Source organism: Giraffa tippelskirchi, chromosome X (genome assembly GCF_054371585.1).
Source record: "Giraffa tippelskirchi isolate mGirTip1 chromosome X, T2T-mGirTip1v1.2.pri, whole genome shotgun sequence".
In the NCBI taxonomy this organism is placed as follows: Eukaryota; Metazoa; Chordata; class Mammalia; order Artiodactyla; family Giraffidae; genus Giraffa; species Giraffa tippelskirchi.
Genome location: NC_137289.1, coordinates 3,572,802 through 3,586,060, shown reverse-complemented (window position 1 = coordinate 3,586,060; position 13,259 = coordinate 3,572,802). Strand labels below are relative to the sequence as shown.

The following is a 13,259-nucleotide window of genomic DNA, read 5'->3' as shown; positions in this document are numbered from 1 at the left end:
AGAGGACTTTCTTGTGGGTTATTTATAAGAATTTATACAGATAACAGATGATGGTCAAACTATTCACTTTCAACTCCTTATTGTCAACCACTCAAAACTATCCTATTCATTGTCTCTGTCCCTCCCCAAAATGAAAGTAAAGAACTCCTCTGATACAACTTCAAGTAACAGTTGAAAAAGAATATGTTACTGATGCAAAATATGTTACAATGAGGGGAAAGAACCAATAAAGAACTGTGTAACAACACACAAAACAAACAGAATACATGAAAAGCTAAGTCAGCAGAAATGATAAAATTAATATAAGGAAAAATACTACTACTATAGAAATGAAGGAGAACAGACACGGGTGAAAATGTTCAGAGACACAGAAGACAGGCTTGAGAAAAATAAAATGGAAAATAACAGTTTAATGGTAAATAAGGATTACAAACTTTTATTATATGTATAATCTGTGCTTTTAGGAAGATAACAGAGCAAAGATGTGTTTCAGGAAAGCTTTCCAGAAACAAAGCCAGTTGTGAATCTATAGACTTAAGGGCAACATGCTGTACTAGGAAAAATTCATACAGAGAGATCAAGATCTATCCTTGTAAAGTAAGTGGTATTTGTAAATAAAAGACAAATGCATATGGGTTTCTAAGACATAAAATCATCTCCTTCATTATGTGAAAGATTCTCAGGGTGGTTTTAAATTTCCTCATAACAATATTCAGTTCTAGAACCGAAAATAGCAACCAATGTCTATGTGGACATTAGAGAAATAGAATGCGACCCACAAATTGTACAACAGCCCAAATATAATTCAAGTATAAACACAACTGACAGATAATTTTATACATGTAAGATAGTAGGAAATATGGTTCTCATGAACCCTTCCTAAAGAAACTTCCAGAGGATAGCCTTGAGGTAACTAAGTGATGAACATAAAAATGGATAAGAGGACTATTTTGAGAAGAGAGTCTTTTTAAATATAGAACTGTGAGTAATAAAATACAGAAATTATGGCTGCATAAAAGCATGTAAATACTATAAAACTTGACAATGTGGAAACAGTAGTATAACAAAAGTTGAGAGATGACAGGGACTAGTAGAAAGCAATGGTGAGAAGCAGGATAAGTATAGAAATTTCCTTGTATCTTGCAGTGGGTGAGGGATCAACAGACCTGGTTTATAACTGATGAATCAAGCATTAGATGGGTAAATATATTTTAAGGATACAAACGTTAGCAACTAGACTAAGTATAATAATAAAACCAACCAAGAAATTCCTATGGTAGAGTAGATGGAGGAAGAAGAAATATACTTATTTCTTCATGATTTATAGCAAAGAGTTAATAAATTTTATCTAAATAAATAGTTAAGATCTATTCTAAAAATTTTCCAGCTCACCAGTCTATATTCTATGGAATCTATTCCTCCAGTTTGAAAAATCGTCATTATGTTTTCTCTTCTCCATGATTCTGGGGCCATATCTGCCCATTCTTTTTAGCATCATGGGTTAGTCTTCCTCTACAGCTAGAGATCTCAACTCTTTTAAAGCAGTCAAAGATACCAAACTTAATTTTACTGTATTTATGTTTTTTTATTCCTACCAATTCCAGGTGGTTTATTGGGATTTTTTTCTTTCTTTTTTTCCCCCTTCTCATCCATTAATCTAATTAACATTTATTCAGCTTTTACTATGAGTCAGATGCTGTGCACGGATGCTAGCTAGTTAGAGAAATGCAGACAAGCCCCTGCCCTCAAGAAGTTCAGTCTAGTGAGGAAGCAGACAAATAACTCTAATGCAAATAAATGCTTTCCATATCATGAGCAACCTCTCCCACCCCCAGAAAAGCTGAAGCTATCTCATGATTCTGGAAAGGTTCTATGGAGAAAATAGCATTTCATCTGGTTCTTAAAGACTGAGCAGGTCTTTATCAGGCAGGAAAATAAGAAAAGAACATTCCAGGTAGAGAGTAAAAATAAGCAAAGACATAGAAAGTATGATGATCATTTTTGTTTGATGGTAATGGGAACATATTGCCAAAATGAGGGGCAGAAGTGGCCCTAGAGACCATTCTCTGGGTGGAAGATAAAGACCACTCTTTTGGGTGACTTTGTAAGTACAACATATTCCCCTTGGGTTCAGCAGTATCACACTTAGGTTTGATCCCTCACCACAAGACATCAGCCCTCCATGATACTGACCCTCTTTTCTTTGCCCCTAGCAAACACACCACACTGCCAAGAAGCACTCCAGTTGAGAACTGGATTGATGACCCCAGTGAATAGCACACAGCCCTGGCCAGTTCCCACAGGCTGCAGGCTGCCCACTCCTGGTTCCAATACAGTTCTCTCAGGGAATGCTTCCCAGCCCCCACCTTTCCTGTATCTTACCTTCATCTCCAGAGCCTCTGGCACCTTCTTGCCTTCCCAAGCCCAACTCCGCTTTGTGAAGTAGTTCACGGTCGCAAACTCAATCAGCGCAGAAAATACAAAGGCATAACACACGGCTATGAACCAATCCATGGCCGTCGCATATGCCACTTTAGGTAAGGAGTTTCTGGCACTGATACTCAAGGTGGTCATGGTGAGAACAGTGGTGACACCTAGGGAGAGAGAAAATAAGAACTGCTGCTGCTGCTGCTAAGTCGCGTCAGTCGTATCCGACTCTGTGCGACCCCATAGACGGCAGCCCACCAGGCTCCCCCGTCCCTGGGATTCTCCAGGCAAGAGTACTGGAGTGGGTTGCCATTTCCTTCTCCAGGGCATGAAAGTGAAAAGTGAAAGTGGAGTCGCTCAGTCGTGTCCGACTCAGTGACCCCATGGACTGCAGCCCGCCAGGCTCCTCCTCCTCCGTTCATGGGATTTTCCAGGCAAGAGTACTGGAGTGGGGTGCCATTGCCTTCTCCAAAATAAGAACTAGTTGCCACTAAAAGACATTGAGTGTACCCGATGATATTACCAACTTCCTCCTTGCAAGGAGGAGCTAAACCCCACCCAAAATGGCCTCTTTAAAGTAAAAAAAAAAAAAGATAATGTCAAAATGGAATGGTTCTATGTAGTAACCACCCCATCTCAATTATCACAGGAATAGGAATCTCCAGTATAGCACTTAAGAGTTGCCCTTTAACATCAGCTTAAACATTTCTATTGAAGACTAGGTTGTAGGTAACCTATTTCAGTGTAATAGAGCTTTCTAATTAGAAAAGTCTACCTTATGCTGAAACCTGCCTTCCTCTAACTCCTAATCCACTGACTGATCTCAGAGGTTCTGTCTGGAGACATAAGAAAGAAACCCTGCTTATTTCTTTCTGGGACAGGACTTCAGAAATTTGGAGAGAGTGGCCATGGTTCCTTGTGAGTCTGTTCATCTCTAGAACATGCCCAGCTCCTTCTTTTGTTTCTCCTCCTTCTCCATTCTGGTAGATGCCTTCTCAACAGGCCAGAACTTAGGCTAAGACTCAGGACATGGTCTGATATTACCTGGAGTTTTATTTCATTTATTGTGGACACTATTCCCCAAATAACACAACAAACTATTGCAGAAAAACTGTCCTTTAGCTGCATCACAGTCTAGGTCCTATTGAATGCATGAACAACCAAAACTATTCTCACATCTATTTCTTATGAGTTTTTGCCAAACCAGAGCTTGGTTTGAAATCAACTGATTTCATTTTCTTGGTGGTATTTATTAACCTAAATTTAAGACTTTCTTTTAATCACTTTTAAATTATATTAATTTTTTTCCTAATCTGTTCATAGTTTAGATATACGTATGAACTATATAGTGTTGTGGTTAACAATTTGAGCTTTAGAGTCAAATTGACTGACTCTAAAGCTCATATTGTTAACCACTTTGTGGCAAATAAATGGGGAAAGAGTGGAAACAGTGGCTGACTTTATTTTTGGGGGGCTCCAAAATCACTGCAGATGGTGATTGCAGCCATGAAATCAAAAGACGCTTACTCCTTGGAAGGAAACTTATGACCAACCTAGACAGCATATTAAAAAGCAGAGGCATTACTTTGCCAACAAAGGTCCGTCTAGTCAAGGTGATGGTTTTTCCAGTAGTCATGTATAGATGTGAGAGTTGGACTATAAGGAAAGCTGAGCACCGAAGAATTGATGCTTTTGAACTGTGGTGTTGGAGAAGAGTCTTGAGAGTCCCTTGGACTGCAAGGAGATCCAACCAGTCCAACCTAAAGGAGATCATACCTGGGTGTTCATTGGAAGGACTGATGTTGAAGCTGAAGCTCCAATACTTTGGCCACCTGATGTGAAGAGCTGACTCATTTGAAAAGACCCTGATGTTGGGAAAGATTGAGGGCAGGAGGAGAAGGGGACGACAGAGGATGAGATGGTTGGATGGCATCACCGACTCAATGGACACGAGTTTGGGTAGGCTCCGGGAGTTGAAGATGGACAGGGAAGCCTGGCGTGCTGCAGTTCATGGGATGGCAAAAAGTCAGACACAACTGAGCGACTGAACTAAACTGAACTGAATTATAGTCACGTTTTAACAATAATATTATAACACTAATTTTGTCATTGTTAGTAAGAGTATTGCAGTCTTAAATGTTATTATTTTTTAGTTGTGAAGTCGTATCTGACTCTTTTACGAACCCATGGGCTGCAGCCCACCAGGGTCCTCTGTCCATGGGATTTCTTAGGCAAGAGTACTGTAGTGGGTAGCCATTCCCTTTTACAAGGGATATTCCTGACCTAGGGATTGAACCCATGTCTCCTGCATTGGCAGGCGGATTCTTTACCACTGAGCCACCTGGGAAGCCCCAGTCTTGAATACCTATACCAGAAGTAGGAAGTCCTGAGTTCTACCACTTACTGGTTTTGTATCTTGGGCAATTTCCTTAATATCTCCTTGCCTTCAGTCTTCCCATCTATATGAATATTCCCTACAGTCTCCTCCAGAATTTTTATGATGCAGTTGTGTACCCAAATCCATCCAGAAGTGAGTAAGAAGGAATAGTCAGAAACTCTTTCTAAGTGTTGGATTCCTCAAGAAAATGGAGAGTGTGACCCTTATGAGCGTGGGTCAAGTAGGGTATGGAAGGTAGTCCTAATGGGGTGAGATATGTTATATCAAAAAGCAAGCAGATAAGGCCTATTAACTATTAACTCTACCCAGAGAGTCAGCCACATGTGCTGCAGTCTCTGGAGCCTCCTTTCATACTTGATTCTTTGAGTATCTTACTTACACATTTACTATATAAATCAAAATCCAAACTGGTAAAAACTTAATAAACTTTCAACAAAGAGACTCTAAAGGAGCATCTTTACACAAACTAAGCAGAGAATTGTCAAGGCTGATTAGTGAAAAGACAATTTAAGCCCTGGCAAGAATCAGCCATACAGCTAGGACCTCAAAAACAAAATCTGAATTTGTAGCCTGGTAAGCTCTGAGAATGGATCTAAGGCTCAGTAACCCTCTGATCAAACTGAGCAAGTGATTCATGGAAGAAACAAGTTATCTCATTTATGGTTATCAGCAAATGCAATTGTCAACACCGGTACATTCATAACAGTGCCAAAGCATGGATCAAGAGAACCGTACTGCAACACGAGTGTTTAGGTGCCATATCTCAGTGGAGATGTTTAGAACTCTAGCCTCTAAAGCTTAATTAAAACTGTCATCTTGTGAAGAGTTCTTAGCTAGTCAGAGCTGGTAGGGCCCTCAATCAAGCATCTGGTATACTTCATGGATGGACAAAGAGGTTTTGGCATTTTAAAAGATCCAGGCCTGCCACCCAGGGCTTCTCTTTCAAGACTCTTCTACAAAGTTTTTTTTTGTGAGTACCCTCTTCCTTCCTTTGAGCACTTCTAAAAGTCCAGTATGCTTCTTTGATAATGTATGTCTGTCCCACCCAACTAAAATTGCTTGAGATAATGCAAGATGATCTCCCCATCTCAAAATTCTTAACTTAGAACAAATCTGTAAAGTGCTTTTGCCATATAAGGTAACATTCACAAGTTCCAGAGATTAGAACATGGGTATCACTAGGGACCATTATTAAGTCTACCACAATCCTAGTTCTAACCCTTAATTTCACTCAAGCTAAAAGCCTTTCTTGTGTAACCTTAAAACTCAAACACTTATCTACCAAGACAAGTAGCCCATCCATCGATCCATTCTCCTGCTACAACAGTACCAGCTCATGTCAGTAACATTCCAGTTTTCAGTTCCTTCTTCCATTTGGGCCACTGAGTGTTTTCTTTAATTTCTTATGAGCTCAGATATTAAAAAAGAATGTTTTCTATGTTTTATCTGTTTTTTTAAGGATTTTGTACAGGAAGATTTTTTTCAAGGTACCTAGTTTGTAATATTTCCAAAACTTGGGCAAATTTAATCTACTCCTATATAGATTATGCCCCCCCAACTTCATTAGAGCTGTTCTTTTCAAATCACTAGCAACCAAGCACTAGCAACCAAGCATATCATGATCCCAAATACAGTTTTTATCTGCATTTTACCTAAACACACAGAATTCACCCCAGTTGATTATTCCCTGCTTCTTGAACACTCACCTCTTTTGATTTCCATATCATACCTTTTCTCATTTTTTCTTACTTTACAGATTATTTCTCTTTCTTTCTCCACTACTGTCCCCTCTTCTACCTGACCTAAAATGCCTCTTCTTTCTGAAACATCATTTACTCTTTAATTACACAGTATAGCTTCAGGATCTCTGTAGGAAATATTGGCCTTCTTTGTGAGTACTCAGCATATCAAAGTATATGGAGACAATTTAGTGGATTTAGAGTCAATTAATGTTTATCTCCTAAAAAAATGTTACAATGAGAAAAACGACAGAAAACAGTTCATGTGCTGTAAGTCTCTCATGGAAAAGTGCTAAAGCTATGCACATCTCTTCCTACACAATAGTCAATTCATAGTGAAGAAAATTTCTCTAATTATAGGTATTCTTGTAAAAACCTTCAAACTTTGTATAGCTCTTACCGAATATCAGGTAATTCATACTTTCAAAAAGGCTAGAGGGGAAGCAGCAAAGTCAGATGGTCATATAAAAAGCTGGGTCATAAAAAAGCCCCAATCTACTTCTCTGTCTTCAGCTTAGTTTCTCCCCTTCCCTTTCTCCAGCTCTGCCCACTAATTTCCTTTCCATTTCACTGAAAGTTTCATCCCTCTCTAGCTCCGGAAGCAAACGTGACTGAGATAGGAAGCATTTCAGTAAACCTTAATGTTCCAATACTCTTCTTATTCCCACTTCCTTTTAATAATTCAGTTGTTGAACACACCAAGGTATGATGACTTAGTTACCAATGCTAGGCTCAGGTGTTTCTACCATTCACTACAGTAATGATTCTTCTACCATCCTTACCCCTTCTCTGATTGTTCATCGTAACACTTTGCAAATGTCCCCCCACCCTATTCTTCATAAAACAACACTCACCAAAGACCGTGCGGGCAGGGACAGACTCTCTGTTGAGCCAGAAAGACACTTGTGACAGGATGACAGTCATGATACATGGCAAGTAGGTCTGGATCACAAAGTAGCCAATTTTTCGCTTGAGGTGAAAGTGGGTTGTCATGACGACATATTCTCCTAGACAGTAAAAATTAGACATTATTGCAGTCAAACGCTGTTGGATCAAGGTGGGCCCCAATTCAGTTCACAAAGCTCCTCAACCGTATACTCAGAACAAGACATCCCAGCACCTCTCAGGTCCGTGTAACCAGATCTCTTTAATAATCATGAAGAAGTACAGAGGTGGCTTTTTGTTTTTGTTTTTGTTTTTTTGGTGAAAATGTTACCAAACACAAATGCATATGACCAACACACAGTGAGGCCAAACAATACTAAAATGTCAGAGCTTGGCACAGAGACAGGTTTATTGCAGGGCCATGCAAGGAGATGAGTGGCTTATGCCCTAAAAACCTTGAACTCCCAGAAAGCTTTCAGCAGAGCCCTTTTATAGGAAAGGTGAGGGACAGCCATGGTTTGTTGTTAAAAACTTCTTGTTGTCAGATCCTTTGTTCTTGAGGTGAAGTCACAGTCAGGGCACCATGTACCTGTAAACCTTCACCAAAACAAATGTTATTCTCTGTTCTAACAAGAACAGGCAAGGTCCCAAGGTCAACTTTCACCCTTCGAGCTCCAGGCCTGGCTAAGAGGAAGGGGTCACTGCATGGATTGGTTACCCTGCCCAGGAGCGTTCATCCAGCCCCCAGTCTGCATCCTCTTGCTAGTGCCCTGGCCCAGCTGAAGAGGCAGATCTCAGCTGGAGGCGCCCTCAGGACCATGTCTTCAGATCCTGCCCAGCCATCATCACCAAGGGAGCCAAAATGCGCAGGACTGAACTGGCCCTCAAGCTTTTTATTTAAACTGGAGAGAATCTGAGGACTTCATAGACTGCAACCTATGAAGACACTGCCGCCATTAGGCCGCAGACAGGGGAAGAGGTTTACGGCTGCTTTGAGGCCTGGGCTTGGCCAATGGGTGTCTGTAGCGATGACTTGGAGCCCTGTGGGACACAGCCCTCTGCCTGTCCCCGGGGGGCCCCCAGCTCACCCACTGGCCTGAGGCTGAAGTGCCTGGAGGGCCTGCAAAGAAGGCCGAGATCTGTCTCTCACTGCACTCTCTGCCACAAGGATACCTGTGAGCTGACTATTGGCTGAGCAAGCTCTCTAAACACCCTGGTAAAGGTCTCGTGCTAATGGCTGTGTGCCTGTCCTTCTCCTGTTATATCCTAGAAGGGCACTGCAGGGGCCTGGATGACAGCTGAACTGAGGGGTCTGCACCATCCAATAGCAGGTGCCTGGTGTACAAGTGAGCAGAGGCGAGCATCTCCGGCCCCAAATCCAGACACTTGTATTGAGGTGGAGGGACAATTTGGGGGAGGTATCAAATCCTAGATCCTAGTAGGGTAGCCCCAGCTGGCCCATCTGTCCAGGCATGTACTGCCCCACCTAGTGGAGGGTTTGATAGGAGCAGGCAGATCAGGCAGCTGCAATATTGCCTCTGGGGCCATTTCCTCATTTCCTCCCTGACCTCAGGAGGGCAAATGGCCTTGCTTCCTGGTCTCCCCTCACTGTTGGAGGTGCCCCTATCACACCTGCAGTGGAGCCTACATGCATCCAACCCAATAAACCCTGCTAGGGCATGACCACTTCTATTACAAGGTCATGATGTTCTAGCCAAAGCATTTTCAACTGGCCTTTCATGCCAGCAGAGGGTCTCCTCAATTCATGGTCAAGAGCAGCGCCATATCCACTGATCTGCTGGTCTACCTGTCAGTGAGTCTGTCTCTACCTGTCTGGGTGATCTGCAACAACTCAGACTTGCCCAAGGCAAGAAGCTGCAATGTGTGTGCGCACATCTCATGTTTCCACAGGCCTTTCTTGGCAACTCTGCCAGGCCTTGCTTGGCAACTGCCTGGGCGAAGGCGCAGAGCACACAAACGAGCCTGTCTCACTCCCTTGGCATTCTTATCCAGGTCTGTATCTTTAAATAATACCTTAAACTTTGAAAACTCCCCAATGTGTATTTTCTGCCTGGGCTTCCTACTTGTTATGGTTATGGGTTGAAATGTGTCTCCTAGAAATACATGAAGTCATAAACTTGAATGCTTCAAAATGTGACTTTCTTTAGAAAGAGGCATGCTGCAGATATAGCTAGTTAAGATGAGTTCATACTGGTGTAGGATGGGACCTGATCTACTATGACTGATGCTCTCTTATAAAGAGAGACACACAGGGAAATGTGTGATGACAGAGGCAGAGATTGTAATAGGGGCGAGACAGACACGAGCTATAGCAGCCCCACTCAGCCACTGGTATGCACCACAGTGGGTCACTCCCCCCTCCCCTCTTCTATATATAAGGAGCCCAAATTTGGACTGATGGAAAATGGTTTTTTTGAGACACCAGTCTGCCATCTTCTTGGTCTGCTAGCTTTTCTATTAAAGTCATTATTCCTTGCTCCAACAACTCGTCTCCGGATTTATTGGCCTGTTGTGCAGCAAGCAAAACAATCTTAGGCTCAGTAACAAATTTTTGGTGAAACCACCAAGGAACCTTGCTACTTGTGACCAACCAGTCCTGCTTGGGGAATTTTAGGGTAAGGCCCTAGCAGCTGCCAGGATCATCTGTCCTGAGGATCTTCCCTTCAAAATTCCCTAGAGCAGCACTGGGTGCCTCAGAGCTTGGCCGTTGGAGCAAGGAATCAACGTTTGGGAACCAACAGGCTCAATATGGTAGGGTGAGTTACTCAGGTGTGTACAACTGGAAACATCTTCCCCTCTCAATTTGGGTTCTTCCCTTAAAGGAAAAGCCCATTTGTTCATTTGATCAAGGTACCCTTTTGGAGAGGGCAGTTGTTATTCGAGGGCTTCCCAGGTGGCACAGTGGTAAAGAATCTGCCTGCCAATGAAGGAGATGAGAGTTTGATCCCTGGGTCGGGAAGATCCCCTGGAGAAGGAAGTGGCAACCCACTCCAGTACTCTTGCCTGGAAAATCCCATGGACAGAGGAGCCTGGTAGGCAACAGTCTATGGGGTTGCAAAGAGTTGGACACGACTGAGTGACTCGGCACGCATGCACACACAAATTGTTGTTGAACTCTATCTGATTCTTGAACCATTTCTTTCAGTTTTGTTTTGTGTTCACTTGCTTTTGTTTTGCATTTGTTTGTTTTGCATTTGTTTTGCCCTCACTCATGATGGACCCTACTTGTGCCTCTGGCATTGGAATTTGTCCTTTTTGTGTTTTGTTGTTCTTGAACTTATAAATATGGGAAATACTCCATCTGTCCCTAAGAAAAGCCCTTTGGACTGTACCTTAAGTAAATGGGCAAAATATAGTTGTGAGCCTACGACTAAGGAACAGATGATATTCAATTGTCATAGTGTGTGCTCCCAATATACGTTAGGATCAGGAGAGGTATGACCTTTGAATGGCTCACTTAATTATTATACAATCTTGCAATTAGAATTGTTTTGTGAAAGAGCAGGTGAAAATGATGAGATTCTATATGGAGAAGCATTTATGCTATTGCATCAAGAGGAAAAGCAGTCAAATGGCTACTGCCTTATGGTACAGCAGTCTGAAGGGAAAACCTGTTCTCCAAGAGGGAAAGGGAGAAAGCAAGAGTGAGGACATGTTACTTCAAAACTTAAAACCCCCTCCGACCAACCCAGCTCCCCCATTGGCCGAGCAGGATGCACTAACACATGCACTGCCTCTTGTCTCCCCTACTTATGAGAATCAATTAGAAGTTTCTATGTTAACCTCCAGGTCACAGGAGCCTGGTTTGTTATCACCATCTAAGACCTGACAGGGCACCCAATTTGGACTGGGAGCCACTTCTGGAGCGGGGCAATCTTCTTTGTGCACATATCCTGTAGGAGGCCTTAATGCAGATGGCCAAAGAGCTGGGTTTCCATGGATGCACAAGCCATTCTCAACTTCAGATTTGTTTAATTGGAAAAAACCATAACCCTACATACTGAGAGGACCCCCTCCATATGACTGAACTTTTTCACTTCTATCTTTGCCATTCACCATTCCTCTTGGGCAGACATTCACACTCGTATGAAGTTGATGCTTACTGGGGATGAAAGGAGGATGCTCACTGACAAGGCTAGAGAGGAAGCATAGCAGCTTCATCTAGCAGATCCAGATGGAACTTCAGAAGCAAATCTGGCAGTTCCTATTGCTGAGCCTGACTGGGATCCTAACAATGGAGAAATGATACACCTAGAGCATTACAGGAAGTGTATCTTAGCAGCTCTTTGAAAGGGAGTACCTAAGCAAAAGACCTTACAATAAATTCAGGAGATACACCAAAAACCCTATAAGGATCCATCAGAGTTTCTAGAAACAATTTTTCAAGCTTATAGGTGCTACATTGATGCAGACCCTGAGGTGCCCCAAAATATGAGAATGGTAAGTACAGCCTTCATTGGGCAAAATGCTTCAGATATAAGAAGAAAATTACAAAAGTTAGATGGTGCATTTGGAATGAACTCTTATCAATTGGTAAATATTGCTTTTAAAGAGTTGAATAACATGGAACAAAGACAGAACTAAGATGATCAAGATGGAACACCACTTTCCTGGCAGCAGCACTAGATTTCTGGAAGGCAAGTAACCTGAAGAGAGAGGTAAGCCACCAGCGGAGAAGGAACAATGTACTTACTGCAAGGAGGAAGGGCTTTTGAAAACAGATTGCCCTAGGCTAAGGAATAAGAAGGAAAACAATAAAAGAAAGACAGGTGCCTCTCCTCTGCATGGAGGAGCCTGGGCTACAGTCCACAGGGTCACAAAGAGTTGGACATGACTGAAGCAACTTAGAACACATGCACGCACCCTGAAACACAGCTTCCTGTATATGCCAGGGTGTCCAACCCCTCTTTTGGGCTGAGATCTCCTTTGTAAATTAAATGCTCAAGTAATTTATCAGGACAGCTTGACATCAGGGTCCCACTAGAACACACCATAAGCCTGCAAATGGCAGTCATGATGGCCCATAAAAGGAGACTGTGCTTTTACCTCCGAAGTCTGTGGAAAGGTAAGACAAGAAGTGTGGGCTAATGGCACCTCAGGGAAGGCCCCAAAATGCATGGCTGACATTAAGAAGTGATGCTGGGACACCTAATCTAACACACTACTCTCTGAGACAAGAGGCTCAAAAGGGAATTCAGCCAATTCTTGAAAAGTTTTTGAAAACAGGAGTGATTAAACCTTGCAGTTTCCTGTATAATACCCCTATCCTCCCAGTCAAAAAGTCCAACTCAAAGAGTATCACTTTGTCTAAGACTTGAGAGCTATTAGTGAAATAGTCCAAGACTTACACCCTGTGGTACCCAATCCATACACTCTGCTCACAACTGTTCTGGGAGAAAACAGCTGGTTCTCAGTTTGCGACTTGAAGGATGCTTTTTTCTGCATTCCTATTGCAGAAGAATCATAGCAGCTTTTTGCTTTTGAATGGCAGGACACCGAAACACAAGTAATCCAACAGTATTTTTGTGCAGTCCTGCCTCAGGGATTTAAGAATTCTTCTACCTTGTTTGGGGAAATGTTGGCAAGGGACCTTAGAAACTTAATATTGGATGAAGGACTCATACTCCAATATGTGGACGACCTGCTTATAGCAAATCCTACTTATGATAAGTGTCTACAAAATACCATCAGAACCCTGAACTATTTGGCCAGTTGTGGATATAAGGTTTCCCAGAAAAAGGTCCAAATATATAAGCAACAAAGTCAAGTATCTAGGTTTTGCCATTTCC

At 42.2% G+C, this 13,259-nt stretch overlaps 1 protein-coding gene across 6 annotated transcripts in view; it reads right to left on the bottom strand.

The window, feature by feature from the left end:
* The window catches only part of GABRA3 (gamma-aminobutyric acid type A receptor subunit alpha3), a 272,860-nt gene that overhangs the window by 54,753 nt on the left and 204,848 nt on the right, over positions 1–13,259 (bottom strand). For all 6 annotated transcript variants that reach the window (XM_081563606.1, XM_081563607.1, XM_081563609.1 and 3 more), the window contains exons 8-9: positions 7,419–7,571; positions 2,383–2,594 (exon numbers count right to left, since the gene is read on the bottom strand). In XM_081563606.1, the coding sequence (XP_081419732.1) occupies positions 2,383–2,594; positions 7,419–7,571 (365 nt within the window). The remainder of the gene's footprint in view (positions 1–2,382; positions 2,595–7,418; positions 7,572–13,259) is intronic.